This window comes from Ictidomys tridecemlineatus, chromosome 5 (genome assembly GCF_052094955.1).
Source record: "Ictidomys tridecemlineatus isolate mIctTri1 chromosome 5, mIctTri1.hap1, whole genome shotgun sequence".
In the NCBI taxonomy this organism is placed as follows: domain Eukaryota; kingdom Metazoa; phylum Chordata; class Mammalia; order Rodentia; family Sciuridae; genus Ictidomys; species Ictidomys tridecemlineatus.
Window position 1 is genome coordinate 162,817,589 of NC_135481.1, and position 26,982 is coordinate 162,844,570.

General features: G+C 35.0%; 1 protein-coding gene and 1 long non-coding RNA gene across 10 annotated transcripts in view; both read right to left on the reverse strand.

Moving 5' to 3' along the window:
• LOC120886762 (uncharacterized) overlaps window positions 1-3,925 on the reverse strand; it is a 32,215-nt gene extending 28,290 nt beyond the window's left edge. The window contains exon 1 of the long non-coding RNA XR_013438513.1: window positions 3,857-3,925. This is a non-coding gene — a long non-coding RNA (uncharacterized LOC120886762). The remainder of the gene's footprint in view (window positions 1-3,856) is intronic.
• Macrod2 (mono-ADP ribosylhydrolase 2) overlaps window positions 1-26,982 on the reverse strand; it is a 1,956,002-nt gene that overhangs the window by 1,912,350 nt on the left and 16,670 nt on the right. For 3 of the 9 annotated variants that reach the window (XM_078051384.1, XM_078051385.1, XM_078051383.1), the window contains exon 3: window positions 11,819-11,881. The exons of the other annotated variants lie outside the window; for them this stretch is intronic. In XM_078051384.1, the coding sequence (XP_077907510.1) occupies window positions 11,819-11,881 (63 nt within the window). The remainder of the gene's footprint in view (window positions 1-11,818; window positions 11,882-26,982) is intronic. 9 annotated transcript variants of the gene reach the window in all.

Here is a 26,982-nt window from a genome sequence, read left to right on the forward strand (position 1 = left end):
AATCAAATAGACCACAACACAATAAAACTGGGTTATTTTAACATGCCTCTTTCACCACTGGATAGATCCTCCAAACAAAAACTAAATAAAGAAGCTAAAGAAGTTTAAAAATACAACTGATAATTCAGACTTAACATATATAAAATAAATCATCCATCAAGAACTGAATATACTTTCTTCTCAGCAGCACATGGATCCTTCTCTAATATGGAACATATTATATAAGCTATCACATATGTTGGCATACAATTGTACTATTACTTTAAAATATTTTTAGCATCAGTAGCATTATTTTGATAGCTCCCCTTCCATTGATACTAATTTTTGTGTTCTTGCTTTTTTCTTGATTAGATTTGTTTGTTTTTATATCAAATTTTAGCTGTATTATTTCTTCTCTATTTCATATATTTCTGATCCTACTTTTAATTTTTCCTTCCTACTACATAATTTGAAAATAATTTGATTGTTATTCTAGTTTCTTTCTGATACAAGTACTTAAAGTTATAAATGTTCATCTGAGTTGGTTTCATCCCAGAGATCCTGATATTTCAAGCTTTTATTTTTTTTAATAGTTGTACACAATACTTTTTTATTTTGTTTATTTTTATGTGGTGTTGAGGATCGAACCCAGGGCCTTGAACATGCTACGCAAGCAATCTACCGCTGAGCCACAGCCCCAGCCCTCAAGCTTTTATTATCACTTAGTTCAAACTACTTTTTACTTACTTTTCTTGTGCTTTCTTCCTTGACCACTGAGATATGTATAAGTGTGATGTTTAGTTTTGAAATAGCTGACATGTAGGGGTGGGGTTCTATATATCTTAAGGTGATTGATTTCTAATGTTAAGTAATCATGTAGGCAGGAAACACCATCTGCATGTGTGGGGAGCCAGTCTGAATGACTCGCATTCTCCTTCCCTGAACCGGAAAGGCTTTGACCATCACTACATCTTGTAGTGACCTGGACATTGTCCTGGTCCCAGAAGTTTGAGGATGCTTCTTCAGACTAAGGTGTGTAGCTCCTTAGATTGAGCTATGCTCACCTGTTCCTTTGTGATATTACCCCTATGCCCTGTTTGGGATAGAATGTTCCATGGAAACGCCCTTTGTGTGTCTCATTCTCTTACTCTGCCTTTGGTTGTGGCCTTCTTAGATGTCAGTCAACCTGCTGACAGCAGACATCAGGAAGCTACACTCAACCCCTGAAATCTGACCCCTTGCCTCATTTGAATGGCTTCTTCTCAAAAAAAGGGTTTAGCACGGGCTTGCTCGCTCTCTTTCTGCAGACCCTTAAGGTCAGAGGAGCCTTCACAGGACCCCCAAAGGAAAAGGTATCTCTGTCTCATGTGTGGTTATTTCGTGCAGTCCAGTTCCCCTGGAGTGACCCTGAGTGTTTTTCTCTTAAAGAACATGACATGCATGATTTCAAATTTTTAAAAAAGTAATGAAAAAGTTTTTTATATTGATTTACTGGTTACATACATGCCAAAGCTGATCAAATTGCATATTTCAAATATGTGCATTTTATTGTACTTCAATTTTACTTCAATAAAGCTAGGGGGAATAACCTAGAGTTCAGAAAAGCAGCCAAAATTGGTTGATCTGGAGGCTACACAGATAATTGATGTCTGAAAAGTGCTATGGATTTCTCAATTAGCAAGCACAGAGTTGAGGCAAGAGCCATCTTGAGGAGGCCACATTATAGCTTATTACTTCGAGAGCCAGGAAGATAGTAGCAGGAATTGCCAAACGGTCCCAGCAAGTGCCTATCTTATGGTCTAAGGTGTACATACAGAAAGTGAGTGAAACAGGCACAGAGAAGATTAGAGGCAGGGGGATTCAAGTCAGAAATAATGGAGCACAACATGCTTACCTTTGAGTCTGGTGGCTCACATGACAAGATGAAGAGGGTTAAGAAACTTAACAGTAGGTGTGAATATACTCGGGGACTAAACCTACAAATGCTGTACTCCTATGTTTGTAGGCAGCAGACCATGTGAAAGATTTACTCCCTTGCCACATAAGTAGAATTCTCATGAAGCTCCTGAGATCCACATTCCCAGAAGTCACATCTGCTTAGCCTCAGGAGTATATTAATTTAATCTCTCCAGAGCAGATATCACCCAACAAAGTGCCTAAGGCCTATTTAGACCTAAACCTTAGCTACTGGAATTCCTCCCTTTAAACTCTGCAACATTGCAACCCTAGGAATACAATGATCTGGGTACTGGAAAAACTCAAATAGACAATTCTTCCCATTCTGATCTACCTTATACTGGGAAGAAAGGAAGCTGAGAGCTATTTTAGCCAGTTTCAGTTTCAGACCACTTCAGCTGTAAACTCAATAAGCAACAAAAAGAGAGGAAAGAATTGACAACCCTCAGACCTCTTTTTCTCTCCTTCAGTACACAGCAATAAGGAGAGTTGAGCACAGACAGTGACCATTCATCCTCACTGACAATTTTGACCAGACCACCTCAGTGGAGATAATTTTTTCACATTTTAGGAATCTTTTTTCCTCTTTGTTTTTTGTTTTTGGGTGTTCTTGCTGTGCCAATATATATGTGATATATGTTTCTTTTTTTTTTCATTTTTAGCATTTTTATAAATTTTTTTAAATTATTGATGGACCTTTATTTCATTCATTTATTTATATGCAGTGCGAAAACTGAAACCAGTACCTCACACATGTAAGGCTACCACTGAGCCACAATCCCAGCCCCTTTTTAGTATTTTTTATAATGGTTATTTTTTCTTGTGGTTTGAGGGTTGGGGGGTTTTGTTTATTGTGTTGTTCTTTTGTTTTGTTTCCTTGTTTCTCTTTCTCTCCTTTCTTCTTCCACTAACATCAAATACTCTTGTTCTTTTTCTCTCTACCGTTACTTTGTTTCTATTTTTTCTATTCTGCCTTTGTAGCCATCACTTGCTACATCTCTTCTGTATTCTGTTTACATTTTGAATATTCTAAACTTTCTTTTACCTACCTATGACACTTTCTTTTCTCATATGAACTGTATTTGTACTATCTTTTAGAACTATTTCGTTTACATAACTCCTGCCCCCACTATTCATGTTGTTGCAATTATTAGTACTGTGGATGACATAGTTAATACCTACTGTTTACTATAAAACCAGATCTACTTCATGGCTATTGTTTTTACTGTTGGCAGGTGCTTACCCCACCATACCTATTTGGGGGGGGCGGTAAATAATGTTGTACATATCATAGATTTCAGGGTACTTATTTTAAGGCTGTATATTATTTGCTTCAATTATTGCTATTGTTTGTTTCCCCTTTTCTGTGAGGTGTTGGGAATCTACAGATACTACAGTTCACAGATAGAGACTCTATTGCTGAACTAAACCCAGCCACAAGATGGCACAACCCACTCTACATACAAACTAACCACATTCAAACTTAAATAACACTTTAATATAAAGAAATAGAAGAAGGGCTGGTACTATGGCTCAGTGGTAGAGTGCTTGCCTAGCATGTATGAGGCACTGGGTTCTGTTGTCAGCACCACATATAAATAAAGGAATAAAATAAAGGTCCATCAACATCTAAAAGAAATATTAAAAGAAGAAGAAGAAGAGGAGGAGGAGGAGGAGGAGAGGAGGAGGGGCAAAAACCTCAAACTAACTAATAGAACTCAAGTAGGATTGACTAGAGGGGATAACAGGGGCAAGTAACCCCAAAGACATTAAAAAAAAAATCAAAATGGCAGAAATGAATAAACACACCTGTCTATAGTAACAATGAATGTAAAAGGTCTCAATTCTCTAATTAAACAACATAGGCTGGCAGAATGGATTAAAAATCAAGACCTACTATATATTGTTGCACAAGACTCACCTCACAGACAAGACTGCCACAGGTTGAAAGTGAAAGTATTGACAGCCAGTCATGGTGGCAGACACCCATAATCACAGTGGCTTAGGAGGCTGAGGAAGGAGGATTTTGAGTTCAAAGACAGCCTCAGCAACTTAGCAAGGCCCTAAGCAACTTAGCAAGACCCTGTCTCAAAATAAAAAATAGAAAGGGCTGGGAATGTGGCTCAATAGATAAGCACTCGTAGGTTCAATTCCTGATAGAAAGAAAAAAAAGGGGAAGGGAGGAGAGAAAGGATGGAAATTTAACACTGTGCAAATGGAACCAAAAAACTAGCAAGAATAGCTACTCTCATATGCATCAAAGCAGACTTTAAACCAAAATTAATCAGAAAATAAGTCACTTCATAACAGTAAAGGAAAAAAAATCCAACCAGAAAATATAATGATAGCAAATATTTATGCCCCAAACATTAGTGCACCAAACTACATTGCAATGACCATACTTGAATTAAACATTCAGACCACTGTACAATAATACTGGTTCATTTCAGTGTACCTCTCCCACCAACAGATAGGTCATCCAGTCAAAAATGATTAAGGTTCTTTATACATAAAAATATTATAAACCAAATGAACTTAATAGATATCTATATAGTATTTCATTAAAAACAGCTAAATACAATTCTTCTCATCTGCTCATGGAATCTCCTCCAAAAGAGACAATATTTTAAGTCACAAAGCAACTCTTACAATTGCAAAAAAATAAAAATTATATAATTCTTTGCCTCTTATCAGATCATAATGAAATGAAATTAGAAATCAACACCAAAAAAACCTACAGGAACTATATTAACTATATTAACACTTGGATATTGAAGAATACACTTCTGAATTATGAATGGATAACAGAAGAAGTTAGGGGAGAAATTTAAAAATTCATACAATCAAATGAAAACAGTGGTACAATGTACCAGAACTGATGCAACCAACAGGTATCCCACCCAAAAGACCTTGCCATAATTAAGCTTATCTTCTTATCAAAAAAAGATTTTTACACAAAGTGTCAACAGGATTTCACAGGAGTTCTGCAGAGGGCTCAGTGTAGTTTGAAGCTTCCTCTTTCTTATAAAGGCCAGGTTTCGCTTTCTTATAAAGGCCAGGTTTCGCTTTCTTATAAAAGTGAGGTCAGCAATCAAGCTTGTTGTACTCTGTTCTCCATAGTATAAACTTGTGAAACCTCTGTCTAGCTAAGAATGTGGGACAAAAAATAACTATTTTGTACCCACCTACTTTCATGCACCCACCACACTGAGTATAAATCTAAAAGAATTTCCAGCCTTGTGGTCCAGATAATTTTAGACATTAGCACTTCTCGACCACTTCAGCTTAAATAAACCTGCATCGTAAAAATTTCCTTGGTTGGGGCTGGGGATGTGGCTCAAGCGGTAGCGCGCTCGCCTGGCATGCGTGCGGCCTGGGTTCGATCCTCCAGCACTACATACAAACAAAGATGTTGTGTCCGCCAATAACTAATAAATAAATAAATATTAAAAAAAAAATTTCCTTGGGTGTCCAGCCTCATTGGTCTACATCAGAACCTCTGGGATACCATGAAGGCAGTTCTAAGAGGAATGTCTATCTAAGAAAACCAAAAATATCCCAAATAAACAACCTAAGGATGCATCTCAAGACTCTTGAAAAATAAGAACAAACCAATTTCAAAACCAGTAGGAAGTAAATCATCAAGATCAGAGCCAAAAAACAATTTTTTAAATGAAATTATGAGTACTCAGTGGTAGAGTACTCACCTAGCATATGAGGCACTGGGTTTGATTCTCAGCACCACGTAAAAACCATATAAAGATATTATGTCCATCTACAACTAAAAAATATTTTTTAAAAAAAAGCAAATAAATACAGGATGGGCACAGTGGCACATGCCTGTAATCCCAGTGGCTCTGGAGGCTGAGGTTGGAGGATCTTGAGTTCAAAGCCAGTCTCAGCAAAGGCCAGGCACTAAGCAAATCAGTGAAACCCTGTCTCTAAAAAAAAAAATAGGAATGGGAATGTGGCTCAGTGATTGAGTACCCCTAAGTTTAATCCCCACACACCCCAAAAAAAGTATAAAAAAATACAAAGGATCAATGAAACAAAGAGTTGTTTCTTTGAAAAGACTGATTAGTCCTTAGCCAAAATAACCACAAAAAAGACAGAAAATCCAAATTAGTAAAATTAGAGAGGAAAAAAGAGAAATCACCAGACATAACAGAAATTCAGAGTATCATTAGGAAATTTCTGGAAAATGTATACTCAAATAAATTGGAAAATATAGAAGATATTGACAGATTTCTACACACATGTGATCTAACCAAATTGAACCATAAAGATATGGAAAACTTAAACAAAACAATATCAAGCATTGAGCCAAAGAACAATTAAAGTCTTACACAACAAATAAATGCCCAGGACCAGATGGATTCTCAGCCAAGTTATATCAGACCTTAAAAGAACTAATACCAATCCTCCTCAGATTACTCCATGAAATAGAAAGAAATGGAACACTGTCAGATTCAATATAAGAAGCCAGTATTAAAAAAAAAAAAAAAAAGCCATCAAGGAGAGAAAACTTCAAACCATTACTTCTGATGAACTTATATGAAAAATCCTCAGGTCTGGGGTTGTGGCTCAGTGGTCGAGCACTTGCCTAACACATGTGAGGCCCTGGGTTTGATATTCAGCACCACATAAAAAAGTAAATAAATAAATAAAGGTAATAAAGTTTAAAAAAATCCTTAATATTAGCAAGTTGTATTCTACAGTGTATTAAGAAGATTATATACATCATGATCAAGTTTATTTTATCCCAAGGATGCAAAGCTGCTTTAACATATACAAATCAATAAGTGCAATTTACCACATAAATAGAAACAAGGACAAAAATCACAGTCATCTCAATAGATGCAGAAAATATCTCTGACAAAATTAAGCACCTGTTCATGATAAATACACTGAAGAAAATAGGGACAGATGGAACCTACCTCAACAAAATAAAGACAATATACAACAAACCCAAATCCAACATTATGGAGAATGCAGAAAAACAAAGTATTTCCTTTAAAATCTGGAACAAGATAAGGATGTTCACTCTCACCACTCCTATTCAATACAGTACTAGAAATTCTAGCCAAAGCAATTAGGCAAGAGAAGGAAATAAAGGGGATAAAAATAGCACGTTACAAGATCAATGCACAAAAATAAATAGCTTTCCTATACACCAATAATAAATCTGCTGAGAAAGACATGAGAAAAACAATCCCATTCACAATAGTCTTTAAAAAAATATATTAATCTAACCAAGAAGGTATAAGACTCTACCAATGAAAACTATAGATGGTTAAAAAAAAAAAAAAGAAAGAAAGAAACTAAAGAAGACACAAGAAGATGGGAAGACATCCCACGTTCTTGGATAGACAGAATTAATATTGTTAAAATGGCCATACTACCAAAAAACAATGTACAGACTCAGTGTAATCTCCATCAGAATACCAATGACATTCTTCACAAAACTAGAAAACCAAAATTCATTTGGAGCAATTCATCTAAGCAATTAAAAATTCATCTAATTCATCTAAGCAATTAAAAGAAAAAAAAACAAACATAATGCTGGAGACATCACAATACCTGACTTCAAACTACACTACAGAGCCACAGGAACAAAAAAAGGAATAGTACTGGCATAAAAACAGACACAGAGACAAACCCACACAGATACAGTCAGTCATCCGATTCTTGACACAGGTATGCTACACTGAAGAAATGTACACTGGAGAAAAGACAGTCTATTTAACAAAATGATGCTGGGAAAACTGGCTATCTGTGGAAAAATGAAACTAGATCCTTATATCTCACCCTGCACAAAAGTCAACTTGAAATAGATCAAAGACCTGAAAATCAGAATAGAAACTAAGCAACTCCTAAAAGAAAACATAGGATCAACATTAGGTACAGGCAGCAACTTTCTCTATAGGACCCCTAAAGCTCCAGAAATAATGCCAACAGTTAATAAGTACAATTAAATTTAAAAGCTTCTGCATCACAAATGAAACAATTAAGAACATGAATTAAGAACCTACAGAATGAGAGAAAATTTTTGCTAACTACTCTTCTGACAGAGGATTAATATTCCAAATACACACAAAAAAACTTAACATTAAAAAAAATAACCCAATTAACAAATGGGCTGATGAACTAAATAAACACTTCTAGAAAGAAAAAATATTAATAGTCAACAAATGGCATGGAAAAATGTTCAACATCATTAGTAATTAGGGAAATGCAAATCAAAACTACACTGAGATTTCATCAAATACATCAGCATGGCAGTCATCAAGAATACAAAAACAATAATAAATGCTGAGGAGGATGTGGGAAAAGAAACACTTTCACACTGTTGGTGGGACTGTAAATTAGTACAACCACTATGAAATCAGTACAGAGATTCCTCAAAAGACTAGGAATATAACCACCACCTGACCCAGCAACAGAACTCCTCAATACTATCCTAAGGAATTAAAGTCATACACACATTTCCAAGTTTTCAGTAGCACAATTAACAATACCCCAATTATGGAACCAGCCTAGGTTTCCAGCAATGTATGAATGGATAAAGAAAATGTGCTATACATACACAATGGAGCTTCATGAAGAGTGAAATCATGTCATTTGCAAGGAAATGGCTATAACTTGAGAACATTTTTAAAGCCAAACACACACACAAAGGGTGGTATATTTCTCTCATCCATGGAAGCTAGAGAAGAAACAGGAAAAGAAAGGCAAGGTGTGGGAGATGGTCTCAGAAAACTCAAAGGAAGGTCAGTAGTACAGAGGAAAGGGACCAGAGGAAGGGAGAGACAGGAGAAATGGGAAATAATATTGGCCAAATTACATTGTTATATTGTATGCATGAACAAATATATAACAAAGAATCCCACTATTATCTACAATATAATGCACCAATAATACAGAAAAAAATTTTAAATAAAGTGAAGGCAAGAATGCCTATTATCAGCCCTATTACTTTACACTGTACTGGTAACTTTAGCCAAAGAAAAAGAAAAATAAATAGTAAGTATAAATATTGAGAACCTATAAAAGAAACACCATTTACATAAACCTTTATTTTCTCCCTTAAAAGCTAAGTAGATAAAGACTATCACCAAAAATAGAGTTCAAGAAAAGTATCAAAAAAATTTTATTGATTAGTTGCCTAATTAATAACCAACTAGAAAATTAATGATAAAAATACTATTCATAATTTTTAAAACCTATTAAATAAATGCCTAGCAATAAGCTTTAAAAAAACCAAACCACAATAAGAAAAACTATAGGGGCTGGCGTTGTGGCTGGAGCTGGCATTGTGGCTCAGTGGTAGTGCACTCGCCTGGCCAGCGTGAGGCCCTGGGTTCGATCCTCAGCACCCCATAAAAACAAATAAAGGTATGGTGTCCAACTACAACTAAAAAATAAATTTTTTTTAAAAAAAGAAAAACTATAAAACACCAACACATAAAAATATTAAAATTATGTAAAAAATGCTTACATACACAATATTTAATAGGTGCAATGAAAAAAATCTGTATGATTAAAACTTCCTTAATTTACAATAGACTCTTAGGAGAATAATAAGAAAAGTCATTTTTAAAATGAGCAAATGATGTGAGAAAACTATCCACTGAACTCATATTTACTCAAAATAATATGCAAACCATTTATTAGAACAGTGGCTGGCCCTGGTAAGCACTCGAAAAGAAAAAAGTTGTTGTTATAGTAAACACAAAAACAAAAATTATTATAATTTAAATGTTCAACAATAAGGGAAATTAAACAAAAAGTATAGTATTTGCTTACACTGATAAAATATAAAGCCTTTAAAAATAAATGAGGAGGGCTGGGGCTGTAGCTCAGTGGTAGAATATACGTGAGGCACTGGGTTCAATCCTCAGCACCACATAAAAATAACAAATAAAATAAAGACATTCTGTCCATCTACAACTATAAAAAAAAATTTTTAAAAAATGAGGCAGTTCATTTGAAAAAATAAAAGATCCAGAATACCCAAAGCAATTCTAAGCAAAAAGAAAAAAAAAATTATATATATATATATATATATATATATATATATATATATATATGCTGGATTCATCCCAATATTTGACTTCAAATTATACTACAGAGTTACAGTAACAAAAACTATATTATACTGGCAGAAAAACTGACACATAGGAAAATGGAACAGAATAGAAATCAGAGACAAATCCACATGGATACAACCATCTGATCCTTAACAAAGGTGCCTTGAAAAGCTAAGTCTTTACAATAAATAGTGCTGGGAAACTAGGTATGCACACATAGAAGAATGAACCTGTATATCTCTTACCCTTCACATGTCAACTTGAAACAGATCAAAGACCTAAAAATTGGACTAGAAACTTTCAAGTTCTAGAAGAAAACATAAAGCCAATACTCCAAAATATAGGTGCAAGCAGTGACTTCTTTAATAGGACTCTAAAGCTCAAGAAATAATAAATAATTAATAGTTGGGATGGAATAAAATTAAGCATCTGCATCCCAAAGGAAACAATTAAGAGCATGAACTAGAACCTACAAAGCTGGGTGCAATGGCGCACACCTGTAATCTCAGCAGCTCAGGAGGCTGAGGCAGGAGGATCTTGAATTCAAAGCTAGCCTTAGCAACTTAGCAAGGAACTAAGCAACTCATCAAGACCCTGTTTCTAAATAAAAAATAGGTCAGGGGATATGGCTCATGGGTCAAGTGCCCCTGAATTCAATCCCTGGATCCCCCAAAAAAGAACAACAACAGTAACAACCACCACCACCACCTCCTACAGAATGATGAAAATCTCTGCCACCTACTATTTCAACAGAGGATTAATTCCAGAATATATAAAGAATGCAAAAAAAAAAAACAACTTACCATAAAAAAACCCAATCAATGAATGTGCAAATAACCTAAACAGATACTTCTCGAAAGAACAAATCACAAATGGCCAACTAATACATAGAAAAATGTTCAACATCTTCAATTATCAGGCAAATGCAAATCAAAACTATACTGAGATTTCATCTCCAGTTATAATGGCAGCCATCAAGAATACAAATAACAGTGTTGGAGAGAATATGGGGGAAAAGGAATATTCTTACACTTTTGGTGGAATTGTAAATTTTTAAAACCACCATGGAATTCAGTATGGAAGTTCCTCAAAAACTAGTAATGGAACCACCATCTGACCCGCTATACTACTCCTTGGTATTTATCCTAAAGAATTAAAGTAAGCATACTACTGCAATACATGCACACCCATATTTATAGCAGCACAATTCACAATAGCCCAATTGTGAACCAGCCTAAGTGTCTATCAATAGAAGACTGGATAAAGAAAATGTGGTATATACACAAACTGGAGTTTTATTCATTCATAAAGAAGAATGAAATTATGTCATTTGCAGGAAAATGAATGTAACTTAAGAACATTAATATTAACCAAATAAGCCAAAAACAGAAAGTGAAGGGTGATATGTTTTCTGTCATATGTTAAAGCTAGAAAGTAAAAAGGGGAGGAAAAAATGAGGGGAGAGCTCATAAAACTAGAAGGGAGACCAGTAGAATACAAAAAGATATCGGGGAAGGATATAGGGAGGGAAAGGGGAGGTACTGGGGAACAAAATTAACCAAATCATATTGTTATATTGTGTGCATGTACAAATATGTAACAACAAATCCCATTATTTTGTATAATTATAATGTACCAATAAAAATATCTGGAGAAAAACTAATGAGGTACAACAATGGAATATCTTATGAAAATATTTTCATAGTAGACTACAAAGTAGACAAAAGATACTGAAGAAAGAAGAATATTAAAGCACAATTCTGGGGCTGGGGATGTGGCTATAGCGTGCTCACCTGGCATGCCTGCGGCCTGGGTTCGATCCTCAGCACCACATACAAAGAAAGATGTTGTGTCCACTAAAAAATAAATATTAAAATAACTAAAAAATAAATATTAAAATTCTCTCTCTCCCTCTCTCTCTCACTCTTTAAAAAAAAAGCACAATTCTGTGTGTACTTAATAAAAAAGGAAGGAAGAATTCTATAAATACATTATATAATAAAAGTTTCTGAAAATACGTAAAGCATTAATGGTTACAGATCTGGGAAGTAAGGCTGGGATATAGGCTTAATATTCATTTTATGCTTTTCCATCTAACTCTTCTGAATGTTTCAGATTTACTAATTTTTATAAAGATTTATTCTTGAATAAGCATACTCTACTTTGTAAAGATATCAACCTGTGCAGGATCTGATAAGATTTATATTCAATAGAATATAAATAGAACTCTGTGACTATTCTACAAACAATAGAACCACTTAAAATCAGCCTAGAAAAGTATATTTTAAAAGTCATAAAAATTTTGAAACAGAAGGATGAGAGTGGATTTGTCCCAAATCAAATTATATAAAGAAATTTTAGTAATTATTACAGTGGCATACTGATACAAGAATTTACAAACAGATCACAACTGGAATAAACGGTCCAAAAACAGTTTGCACACAGAAAAATTTTAATATAGGACTAAGACAACATTTTAAATCAGTGTAGAAGAATTTAAGACCACCTATTTCCCAACACACAAAAAACAAATTCCATACATACAACAAACTTCAAGTAAAAAAACAATCATTTGAAGAAATTTTAAATGTACATTTAAAATACACACACACACACACACACACACACACACACACACACAAACACATTTTAGAATGAAGAACATCTTGATTTAGACCTAAAATGCAAAAGACTTTAAAAACGAACATTGGACTAAATTTGTGTTAATAATTTAATGATTGTAAAAGGTGGCACTTACAGATCAGTTACTAAAGATTAGAAATAGTTCTAATGCCATTTGTAATTATTAATTTACTTTCATCCTCACAATAATCTCTTGAGGTTTACCACTAATAATATCATTTTACAAATGAAGAAACTGAGGTACAAAGTTAAGCAACATTCCTGAAGAAATTGCAGAGCTAGAATTTAGCCTAGCTGGCTAGTTTAGCTCTGTACATGTAATCATTCTACAGCTGTTCTACAGCAGATTATATAGTGTTCACCACAAACTTTAAAATGTTTCAACATTTACAAGGTTAAAACATGAAAATACACAATACAATAAAAAATGGGCAATTAATTGACAAAAGAACCTTAAAATGCTAAAAAATAGGAAATTTTGAAGAAATGTTAATAACAACAGCAAGGTTTTAGCAAAAGTTTTTATCTTCTCTGGCAAAAATCAAGGACTCATTCCCACCTTTGCTGGAAAAGTTATGAGAAAACAAGTATTCATAACAATACTGATATTTATATAAACTATTTCAGCCATTTGGAAAGTGATTATGGAGCTTTATTAAAATTTTAAATGTGAACTGCCTATGACCCAACAATTTCACTTTTCAGAATTTATTTCAAAGAAATACACACACACACACACACACACACACACACACTACAAACATATTCAATGAAAACTTGTTCACAATTTTGAAAAAACCTGAGAGTATTTCAAGAATAATTTATGATAAATAAATTTAAATGAGTTATGGTAAAAGCATATAGCCATTTTTTAAAGCAAGAAAAGATTATCAAAATATAGTTTTAAGTGGTAAAAAGCAAGCTCCCAAAGCACCATGTATAATAGTCTTTACTTTAAAAAAGCAAAAGCCGGGTGCTGTGGAACACGCCTGTAATCCCAGCAACTCAGAAGAATCACAAGTTCAAAGCCAGCCTCAGCAGTGGCAAGGTACTAAGCAACTCAGTGAGACACAGTCTCTAAATAAAATACAAAACAGGTCTAGGGATATGGTTCAGCAGTCCAAAAAAAAAAAAAAAACACCCTAGCAAAATACCAAACACAAGTATATGTCCAATAGTGTATTTATAAAAATAAAAGAAGCAGCATGACTAAGAGAACAGACTCTAGTGTTAGACTGGCTGGATTAACCATGCAATTAACTTCTCTTGGGCCTTAATTTCCCATAACATTACTACTAATTTCATATAGTTTTTAGGCTTTCATAAAAACTCCCTATTATTTTTTAAGAATTTCCTATGTTTTTTAGACGTATGGACCTTATTTTATTCATTTATTTATATGTGGTGCTGATAAACGAACCCAGTGCCTCACATATGCTAGGCAAGCACTCTACAACTGAGCAACAGCTACAGCCCATCGCTACTATTTTTCTTAATGCTTATAACAATACTTTATATGAAGTTGCATTAAATGAAATTAGAAATACATAAGATCTAGAAAGGTAATCACTTAAACACTAACAGTATTTACCTTTTTGGAACTAGAGAATATAGCATTTTTAACTCTTTTATATCTTTTAAATGCTTTACAGTGACCATGATTTAATATACTTCTTTGGTTTATAAAAAATGCAACAAATTGTGGGCAGACCTACGACCGACCAGCGGAGCAGGCCCAGCAGCCCGCCAGTGTGATAGACACATCGCCCCAACTGGATGAGGGGCGGAGCAGAGCCCCCACCTGCGCCTACAAGGTAGGCAAACCTGCGACCAACCAGTGGAACAGACCCAGCGGCCTGCCGGGCGTGGTAGACATATCGCCCCAATTGGAGGAGGGGCAGAGCCGCCGCCCACGCCTGCAAGGTAAGCAGACCTGAAACCAAACGGCAAAACAAGCCCAGCGGCCCACCGGTGTGGTAGACACATCACCCCAAATGGAGGAGGGGCAGAGCCGCCGCCTGCGCCTGCAAGGTAGGCAGACCTGCGACCAACCGGCAGAAAAGGCCTAGCGGCCCACCAGTGTGATAGGCACATCACCTCAATTGGAGGAAGGGTCCAGCTGCCGCCCACAAGATAGGCAGACCGCGCATCCCGGAGAAGGGGCCCAGCGGCACACTGGCCTAGTTGAAAGATCACCCCAATTGGAAGAGGGGCACAGCTGCTGCCGGCGCCTACAAGGTAGGCAGACCTGCAACCTGGAGAACAGTCCCAACGGCCATCCAGCATGGTAGAGAGATCATCCCTATTGGAGAAGGGGCCCAGCCATTGCCCGCAAGGTAGGCAAGCCACGCGATCTGGAGAAGGGGCCCAGTGGCCCGCCGGCGTGATACACAGATCACCCCAATTGAAGGAGGAGCACAGCCGCCGCCCGTCCCTGCAAGGGAGACTTTGCAACTATACAAGAGCAATATAAATATATATGGGGAAAATTCAATAACACAACAGTTTCACCAAGCAGAAAGAAATGCGAGCAGTATGAAAAGACAAGGAAAGAAAGGACCACAAGCAATGCAGGCCAACTCAACGTTAGAAGAGGTAATATCTGCAGCAGATGGAATGTCAGATAAAGAATTCAGGATTTACATGCTTCAGATGATCTGGAGTCTCAAGGAAGACATTAGATAGCAAAATCAGACAATGAAAGATCACTTCGACAATGAATTACATAAACAAATCCAAGAAGCAAAAGATCAACTATATAGGGAGATAGAGGTTATGAAAAACAAACAGAAATCCTAGAAATGCAGGAAGCAATAAACCAACTTAAAAACTCAAATGAGAATACTACCAGCAGAGTAGAACACTTAGAAGATAGAACATCAGACAATGAAGACAAAGTATTTCAACTTGAAAAGAACATAGACAGCTCAGTGAGACTGTTAAGAAACCGTGAGCAGAACATCCAAGAAATTTGGGATAACATAAAGAGACCAAACTTAAGAGTCATTGGGATACAGGAAGGTATAGAGGTCCAAACCAAAGGAATGAGCAATCTGTTCGACGAAATAATACGAGAAAACTTCCCAGACTTGAAGAATGAGACAGAATCCCAAATCCTAGAAGCCTAAAGGGACGCCAAATGTGCAAAAACATAAGAGATCCACACCTAGACACATTATAATGAAGATGCCCAACATACAGAATAAGGAGAAAATTTTAAAAGCTTCAAGAGAAAGGAAGCAGATTACATTTAGGGGTAAACCATTCAGGATAACAGCTGATCTTTCAACACAGACTCTGAAAGCTAGAAGATCCTGGAACAACATATTTCAAACGCTGAAAGAAAATGGGTACCAACCAAGAATTGTGTATCCAGCGAAATGAAGCTTCAGGATGGAAGATGAAATTAAAACCTTTCACGATAAACAAAAGTTAAAAGAATTTGCAGCTAGAAAACCATCTCTTCAAAACATCCTTGGCAAAACATTACAGGAAAAGTAAATGGAAAATAACAATGAAAACTAACAGTGGGAGGTAGTACAGTAAAGGGAAAAAATAATCAAAGAGGAAAAACAAACCATGTTAAGTAACATAAATAAAGAAATATGGCTGGAAGAACAATCCATATCTAAATAATAACCCTAAATGTTAATGGCTTAAACTCACCAATTAAGAGACACAGGCTAGTAGAATGGATCAAAAAAAAAGATCCAACAATATGCTGCCTACAGGAGACGCATTTGATAGGAAAAGACATACAAAGACTGAAGGTGAAAGGTTGGGAAAAATCATATCACTCATACGGACTTCGGAAACAAGCAGGAGTGTCCATATTCATATCAAATAAAATAGATTTCAAGCCAAAGTTAATCAAAAGGGATAAAGAGGGACACTACATACTGCTCAAGGGAACCATACACCAACTAGACATAAGAATCATAAATATATATGCAGCTATGTTCATCAAACAAACTCTTCTCAAGTTCAAGAGTCTAATAGATCTCCATACAATAATTATGGGAGACTTCAACACACCTCTCTCACCACTGGACAGATCTTCCAAACAAAAGTTGAATAAAGAAACTATAGAACTCAATAATACAATTAATAATCTAGACTTCATTTACATATATAGAATATACCACCCAACATCAAGCAGTTACACTTTTTTCTCAGCAGCACATGGATCCTTCTCAAAAACAGATCATATATTATGTCACAGGGCAACTCTCAGACATTATAAAGGAGTACAGATAATATCATGCATCTTATCTGATCATAATGGAATGAAACTGCAAATCAACGATAAAAGAAGGAAGGAAAAATCATGCATCACTTGGAGAATGAACAATAGGTTACTGAATGATCAATGGGTTATATAGAAGACATCAAGGAGGAAATTAAAAAATTCTTAGAGATAAATAAAAACACAGACACAACATATCGGAATCTCTGGGAAACAATGAAAGCAGTTCTAAGAGGAAACTTCATTGCCTGGAGTTCATTCCTTAAAAAAGAAAAAAACCAACAAATAAATGATCTCACACTTCATCTCAAAATCCTAGAAAAAGAAGAGCAAAGCAACAGCAAAAGAAGTAGAAGGCAAGAAATAATTAAATCAGAGCTGAAATTAATGAAATCGAACCAAAAGAAACAATTGAAAAAATTGACAAAACTAAAAGTTGGTTCTTTGAAAAAATAAATAAGATCAACAGACCCTTAGCCATGCTAAGGAAGAGAAGGAGAGAGAGAACTCAAATTACTAACATATGGGATGAAAAAGGCAATATCACAACAGACACTTCAGAAATACAGAAGATAATTAGAAATCATTTTGAGTCCTTATACTCCAATAAAATAGAAGATAGTGAAGGCATCAATAAATTTCTTAAGTCATATGATCTACCCAGATTGAGTCAGGAGGATATAGACAACCTAAACAGACCAATATCAATCAAGGAAATAGAAGAAGCCATCAAAAGACTACCAACTAAGAAAAGTCCAGGACCGGATGGGTATACAGCAGAGTTTTACAAAACCTTTAAAGAAGAACTAATACCAATACTTTTCAAGCTATTCCAGGAAATAGAGAAAGAGGGAGAACTTCCAAATTCATTCTACGAGGCCAACATCACCCTGATTCCTAAACCAGACAAAGACACTTCAAAGAAAGAAAACTACAGACCAATATCTCTAATGAATCTAGAGGCAAAAATCCTCAATAAAATTCTGGTGAATCAGATACAAAAACATATCAAAAAAAATTGTGCACCATGATCAAGTAGGATTCATCCCTGGGATGCAAGGCTGGTTCACTATACGGAAATCAATAAATGTTATTCACCACATCAATAGACTTAAAGATAAGAACCATATGATCATCTCAATAGATGCAGAAAAAGCATTCGACAAAGTACAGCATCCCTTCATGTTCAAAACTCTAGAAAAACTAGGGATAACAGGAACATACCTCAATATTGTAAAAGCTATCTATGCTAAGCCTCAGGCTAGCATCATTCTGAACAGAGAAAAACTGAAGGCATTCCCTCTAAAATCTGGAACAAGACAGGGCAGGGCATCCCTGTCTTCTTCTCTCACCACTTCTGTTCAACATAGTTCTCAAAACACTGGCCAGAGAAATTAGACAAACGAAAGAAATTAAAGGCATAAAAATAGGAAAAGAAGAACTTAAACTATCACTATTTGCAGATGACATGATGCTATACCTAGCAGACCCAAAAGGGTCTACAAAGAAACTATTAGAGCTAATAAATAAATTCAGGAAAGTGGCAGGATATAAAATCAACAAGCATAAATCAAAGGCATTCCTGTATGTCAGCGACAAATCCTCTGAAATGGAAATGAGGACAACCACTCCATTCACAATATCCTCAAAAAAAATACTTGGGAATCAACCTAACAAAAGAGGTGAAAGACTTACAATGAAAACTACAGAACCCTAAACAGAGAAATAGAAGATCTTAGAAGAGGGAAAAATATACCCTGTTCATGGATAGGCAGAACTAACATCATCAAAATGGCGATATTACCAAAAGTTCTCTATAGGTTTAATGCAATGCCAATCAAAATCCCAACAGCATTTCTTGTAGAAATAGATAAAGCAATCATGAAATTCATATGGAAAAATAAAAGACCCAGAATAGCAAAAACAATTCTAAGCAGGAAGTGTGAATCAGGTGGTATAGCGATACCAGAGTTCAAACTATACTACAGAGCAATAGTAACAAAAACAGCATGGTACTGGTACCAAAACAGGCAGGTGGACTAATGGTACAGAATAGAGGACACAGAAACCAATCCACAAAATTACAACTATCTTATATTTGATAAAGGGGCTAAAAGCATGCAATGAAGGAAGGATAGCATCTTCAACAAATGGTGCTGGGAAAACTGGAAATCCATATGCAACAAAATGAAACTGAATCCCTTTCTCTCGCCATGCACAAAAGTTAACTCAAAATGGATCAAGGAGCTTGATATCAAATCAGAGACTCTGCGTCTGATAGAAGAAAGAGTTGGCTACGATCTACATACTGTGGGGTCGGGCTCCAAATTCCTCAATAGGATACCCAGAGCACAAGAGTTAATAACTAGAATCAACAAATGGGACTTACTCAAACTAAAAAGTTTTTTCTCAGCAAAAGAAACAATAAGAGAGGTAAATAGGGAGCCTACATCCTGGGAACAAATCTTTACTCCTCACACTTCAGATAGAGCCCTAATATCCAGAGTATACAAAGAATTCAAAAAATTAAATAATAAGGAAACAAATAACCCAATCAACAAATGGGCCAAGGACCTGAAAAGACACTTCTCAGAGGAGGACATACAATCAATCAACAAGTACATGAAAAAATGCTCACCATCTCTAGCAGTCAGAGAAATGCAAATCAAAACCACCCTAAGATACCATCTCACTCCAGTAAGATTGGCAGCCATTATGAAGTCAAACAACAACAAGTGCTGGCAAGGATGTGGGGAAAAGGGTACACTTGTACATTGCTGGTGGGACTGCAAATTGGTGCAGCCAATTTGGAAAGCAGTATGGAGATTTCTTGGAAAGCTGGGAATGGAACTACTATTTGACCCAGCTATTCCCTAAAGACCTAAAAAGAGCATGCTACAGGGACACTGCTACATCGATGTTCATAGCAGCACAATTCACAATAGCAAGACTGTGGAACCAACCTAGATGCCCTTCAATAGACGAATGGATAAAAAAAATGTGGCATTTATACACAATGGAGTATTACTCTGCATTAAAAAATGACAAAATCATAGAATTTGGAGGGAAATGGATGGCATTAGAGCAGATTATGCTAAGTGAAGCTAGCCAATCCCTAAAAAACAAATGCCAAATGTCTTCTTTGATATAAGGAGAGTAACTAAGAACATAGTAGGGAGGAAGAGCATGAGAAGATGATTAACATTAAACAGGGATGAGAGGTGGGAGGGAAAGGGAGAGAGAAGGGAAATTTCATGGAAATGGAAGGAGACCCTCAGGGTTATACAAAATTACATACAAGAGGAAGTGAGGGGAAAGGGAAAAAAAACAAGGGGGAGAAATGAATTACAGTAGATGGGGTAGAGAGAGAAGAGGGGAGGGGAGGGAAGGGGGGATAGTAGAGGATAGGAAAGGCAACAGAATACAACAGACACTAGTATGGCAATATGTAAATCAGTGGATGTGTAACTGATGTGATTCTGCAATCTGTATACGAGGTAAAAATGGGAGTTCATAACCCACTTGAATCAAAGTGTGAAATATGTCAAGAACTATGTAATGTTTTGAACAACCAACAATAAAAATTTAAAAAAATAAAGTAGTGTTTCATATATTAAAAATAAATAAATGAATAAATAAATAAAATAAAACCACTCATTTAAGAATCAAAAAAATGCAACAAATTATAAATACAAAGGGATATAAATGTATAGTTGTGACCACTCAAAGTGGTTTCTAATACCTTTATATCATACCACACGATATAAAATAATATCTAGCATAAAAATTGATTTATAATTAGTTTTAATATGTATTTAAAATAACTTTTTAATTTATACAAAGAAAATTTAAAGGAAAGTAACATAAATAATTAGAATTAATTATCTGTAAATAATTAGAATTCACTTTAAGAAATAATTATAGAGCCTTAATCAAGTGGCTAATGCCAATTAACAGACAAAATTCAAAATTTTAAACACTTTTTCATTACCAAATTAGTGGAATCCAATCCATATGCAAACTGAGATACCATATACTTATTTTTAAATAAGAAGTACTTCATATAGCCTATTAGGAATAGTGCCAGTAGAATATAGGAAGATCTTTCTCACAGAGATGCAGAAATATTTAGAAGAATGTTACAACATTCTTTCATCATATTGTTTCCATAAAAGCCTACATAAACAACTCACAGCATACCATGAATAGAGTTCAACACTCTTTAAATCCCATTAGCAAGCTATGTATAGCCAAAACTAAGTTAGAAGTATTACAGTTACAACATATAGACAACTCAGAAGAAAATCTTTTGACAACCTGATATCTAAATTTGGGTATATGGGAAAAAAATAAGAAAAAAGTATAACTACCTATTTGTCCTCCTAAAAGTAGGCTTTCTTTTATCTAACTATTTAATTTGCTCCCCAAAGGTATAGTAAGAATCTCAGTAATGATCATTTGAACTACTAAGGAGAAAGAAGAATTCCTCACTTAATTGTTTGAATTCCTCACTTAACTTATAAGTACTAATTATTCCAAAAAGTCTGGTCACTAACTCTACATCAATAACAAAATTTTAAAAAGAGGGAAGAAGGGGAAAGAGAATAGAAAAGTAGGCCATTTCCCCAAAATTTCATTTATTATTATTAAAAGTAGAATCCACAGTGGCCCTTTTAGCAATTAAGCCCTCAGAAAACCAACAAAGAGACTTTTTTGTGATGCTGGGAATGGAACCCAGGGACCCTTGTATGCTAGGCAACTATTCTACCATAAAACCACACCTTCAGTCCCACAGAACTATTAATTAGAGATAGAAGATTGTGCTTCAAGGAAAATTAGGTACGATATCTTGCAAGTAAAATCTGCAAAGAAAAATATACCATTCCTTAGCTCTATACTCCCACTGTGCCAATCAGTGTTTCAAAGAATGACTTGGCTCAGTGTATTTAATCACTTAATTAGAAACAGAATGCAGATCTGCATTTAGTTGCCAGGCTTTCACTGTCAATAAAAAATACGAAAGAAAGAAAAGAAACAAAATTCATAGGTGCTTCAATCCCCAACAGAAAATATTGTTAAAATACATTACTGGGGATCAGAAAAAGGGAAACCACTAAGTACCAAATTAAATTATTTTAGAATAAAAATCTTTATAGTCAAGACACATTACAAAATATATTGTTCAATCACCTTCCAGTGAATTAATTGCTTTTATTATGTCTGAGTGATTTTTATCCAAAACCTCCAGGAACACATGCTTCCAATGACAGAAAATACAATGTCAAAGTTGACACCATTCAGAAGAAACTAATATCTAAAGTTTTCTATATTGTTCTAAAATCAAATTCTTATAACTTTGAGCCAATGCCTCAAAAAGTTCCCTTTGACGTTTAAAGTAGCTGGAGTCACGCATGTTACCACCACATCACGTTTTTCCAAACTAAATATCATGTTAAACTAAAATGTAATTACTGTAAAAACTCAAACAGTATAAAAATATTAGGCTTGGCATCATTAAGGAAACAAAACATCCCAAATATTAAGATATAAAAACTTGAATTCCAAAATAAATTCAACATACTCTATATTTTCAATTCTAAGATGCTCCTTTTTAAAACATTTTAACATCTCTGAAATTGGAAGGTGTCTTTGTACTATTAAGGCATTTGTAGTTGGTGGTACTGTGTTGTTGATAACATAGTTTTCTCTGCTTGTAGAAGAACTTATTTATTATTTCTGGTCTAATAACAGAACAACTGTAACCTCTCAACATTTCAGACAATATAACCACCATTTGAGGGACTGAGGATATAGATCAGTTGGTGGAGTATCTGTCTTGCATGCTCAAGGCCCTGGGTTCAATCCCCAGCACACCAGGAAAAAAGAAAAGGAAAAAAAAAATGAGCAAAGAAGAGGAATACTAGTAATTAGCTGAAGACGTTTCATTAACACCACCAGCCAAGATCAAGAAAACGCCAATAGATAGATATCTGTGGTTTAAAAGAAAATCCCAGATAAAAAAAATAGAGTACATTTTTGAGTAATGCTACACCACCAACTCTCCTAAGTGCACAGAAACAAGATGTTTTGGGAAAACACAAAGATCAACAACTAGGTGGGGAAAAAAATTCAGAAATATTGAACTCTGAATGCCAACACATTTTAGCAACACCTTAACCAATTTATTTCAGTTATATTTTCAATGTATATTCAAAGAGGATATAATAAAATTAATAACTAAGTAAATCTAAGACTTCTACTGTACCTTTATTGAAAGAGACAAAGTTTTATTTTTTATTTTTTACTTTGTATTTATTAAAAGATAAAATTTTAATAGAAAAAGCACTCATGAAATTCATTTGGAAAAATAAAGAAGCCCAGAATAACCAAAGCAATCCTTAGCAAGAAATGTGAAGCAGGAGGCATCATAATACCAAACCTTAAATTATACTATAGAGCTATAGTAACAAAAACAGCAGGGTCTTGGCACCAAAACAGACGTGAAGATCAATGGTACAGAACAGAAAACACAAGCCAGGCATGGTGGCACACGCCTATAATCCCACTGACTCCAGAGGCTGAGACAGCAAGATTGCAAATTCAAAGCCAGCCTCAGCAACAGCAAGGCACTTAGCAACTCAGTGAGACCCTGTCTCTAAATAAAATACAAAATAGGGTTAGGGATGAGGCTCAGTGGTCAATTCCTTGAGTTCAATCCCCAGTACAAAAAAAAAAAAGAATAGAAGATACAGAGAAAAACATATAAATACAGTTATCTCAAAGTAGACAAAGGCACTATAAACATACATTAAAGAAATGATAGCCTTTTCAACAAAAGATGCTGGGAAAACTAAAAATTCTTATATAACAAAATGAAATTAACACCTCTATCTCTCACCCTGCACAAACCTCAACTCAAAGTGGATCAAGAACCTAGGCATTAGACCAGAAATCCTGCACCTACTAGAAGAAAAAGTAGGCCCCAAATCTCTATCATATCAGTTTAGGAACTGAATTCCTCAACAAGACTCCGACAAGTGCAAGAAGTAAAATAAAAAATCAATAAGTGGGAAGGTATCAAACTATAAAGCTTCTTCACGCAAAGGAAACAGTCAAGAACATGAAGAGATAACCTACAGAATAAGAGCAAATCTTTGCCACATGCACCTCAGATAGATGATTAATCTCCAGGATGTATACAGAACTCAAAAAAACAAATAACCCAATCAGTAAATAGACAAAGGAACTGAACAGGTACTTCACAGAAGAAGAAATACAACTGGTCAACAAACATATGAAAAAATGTTCAATATCCCTATCAATTATAGAAATGCCAATTAAAACTACCCTGAGATTTTACCTCTCTTCAGTCAGAATGGCAATTATCAAGAATATAAATAACAATAAATGTGAACGAGGAAGTGAGGAAAAAAAAAACTCATGCATTGCTGGAATTTGTGCAATCACTATCGAAAGCAGTATGGAGATTCCTCAGAAAACTATGAATGGAACCACTATTTGATCCAGTTATCCTACTCCTAGGTATATATCCAAAGGACATCAAATCAGCACACTACAGTGACACAATCACATCCATGTTCATGGAAACTTGATTCACAATAGTTAAGCTATGAATCAACCTAGATGTCCTTCAACAGATGAATGGATAAAAAAAAATGTGGTATACGTACATAATTGAATATTCTCAGCCATAAAAAATGAAATTATGGCATTTGCTGATAAATGGATAGAACTGGAAACTATCATGCTAAGTGAAATAAGCCAATTCCCCCCAAAATGAAAGGCCAAATGTTCTCTCTGATATGCAGATGCTAACACAAACAAGGGTGGGGGGAGGGTAGAAGTTCATTGGATTAGACAAAGGGGAATAAAGGGAAGGGAAGTAGGATGGGAATAGGAAAGACAGTAAAATGAGTCAGATATAACTTTCCTATGTTCAAATATGAATACACAATCAAAAAATTGTACACTGAGTTAACATATGACCCATCATTTCTACTCCTAAGTAACCAAGAGAATAAAAAAAAAACTATATATAAACTTGCAAGAAAAATGTCATGAAAGAATTATTCATAATAGCCCCCAAATAGAAACCAAATGTCTAACAACTTATGAACAGGATTCTAATATAAATAAGTTATATTCCGTGTATGTGTAATATGTCAAAATATACTCTGTCATGTATATGTAAAGAGAACAAATTTTAAAATAAGTATAAAATTTTATCAAAAGAATGCAGCGTGCAATCATTTAATTAGCAGTGCTTTATTTTCCCTCTTCCTTAATGGAATATAAAACAACAGTGTCTTACATCTGATTCAATAGAATACGGTTGTTTAAGAAACTGTGTATTTTAGTATAATAAAACTTAACTATTCACCAAAACTAGTTTCCAGCTTCATCCTCTTCCTGAGCATGAAATATTATAATTTTCAGTCTCTTTTCCATTTAAATATGGCCATATGACTGAGACACATGAGTGAAAGAAACAAGTACCAAAAAAGAAGTTACTTCCACTCCTTGCTCATAACAATCTTAGCTAGGACTGTACCAACTATCCTTGGAGACAGAAGACTAACTTCAACTCAATCCTTCTCTTTTTTCCTTTCCCCTAAGATTTTCCAGAAAACATTCAAAGCAACTTGTGAAATAAGGCACTTCATTAAAATTTGAAACTTTTTAATCAAGGGACAGCTGTAAGACAGTGAAGACAATCCACAGATGTGGGAGAGGGGATATATTGCAAGTCATGTAGATATAAGAGATTAATATCCAGAACTCATCAAAAAAAAATTTAAAAATGTGCTATCGACTTGAACAGACATTTCTCCAAAGACATACAGATGGTCAAAAAGCCTTTGTAAAGACAATCAACAGCAACAAGTATCAGTCAAAAACATGGAGAAACTAGATCTCTTGTGTACTGATGGTATGTAAAATGATACACCCACTGTGGAAAATGGCACTCTTTCTTTAAAAACTTAAACACGGAATCACCATATGATCCAGCAATTCCATTTCTACGTATATACCAAAAGAATTGAAAATAGAGACTCAAAAATATCTCATAGCTGGGTGCCTATAATCCCAGTAGCTCTGGAGACTGAGGCCCGAGGATCGCAAATTCAAAGCCAGCCTTAGCAAAAGGGAGCCACTAAGCAACTCAGTGAGACCCTGTCTTTAAGTAAAACACAAAACAGGGCTAGAAATGTGGCTCAGTGATTGAGTGCCCCATAGTTCAATCCCTAGTACACCCCCCAAAAAAATCTTGTATACTGGTGTTCACAGCAGCATTATTCACAACTGCTAAAAGGTGGAAACAACTCAAATGTCCAACATATGAATAAACAGAGTATTACATATACATATAATGGAATATTATTGAGCCTTAAAAAATATTAAAAATTCTCATACATGTTACATTGTGGATAAATCTAGAAAACATTATGCTAAATGCAATATGCCAAAGACTATTATGATTCCACTTTCAAGAGGTATTTGGAACTCACAAATTTACAGAGACTGAAACAAACATCAGATAAAAGAGTAACAGGAGTTGGTAGAGAAGGAAGAATAGGTAGTTATGTTTCATGGACACAACATTTCCATTTGGGAATGAGAAAAATTTCTGAAAACAGATACAACACTGTAACTGTACTTAATGTCACTGAATTACAAATGTAAAAACAATTACCCAATACTTAAAAAAAATTATATGGCAAAATTTATGTTGTGTATATTTTACCACAATAAGAAAGTACATTATTTAGAATCTTATAAGAGTGGGTTGGGAAGCTGGAGAACTCCTAAAAAATAGCACAAAGATTAGTCAAGAAAGGATGTACTGAATTATTAAAGGATACAAAGAGAAATGAAGCCAGGAACTCATGTGAAAAACAGACATAGAAAAGGTATGACAGACTTGGGCATGGTGGCACATGCCTGTAATCCCAGCAACTCAGGAAGCTGAAGCAGGAGGATCACAAATTCAAGACTAGCCTTGGTTAAATCAGGGAGACCCTGTCTCAAAATAAAAAATAAAAAGGG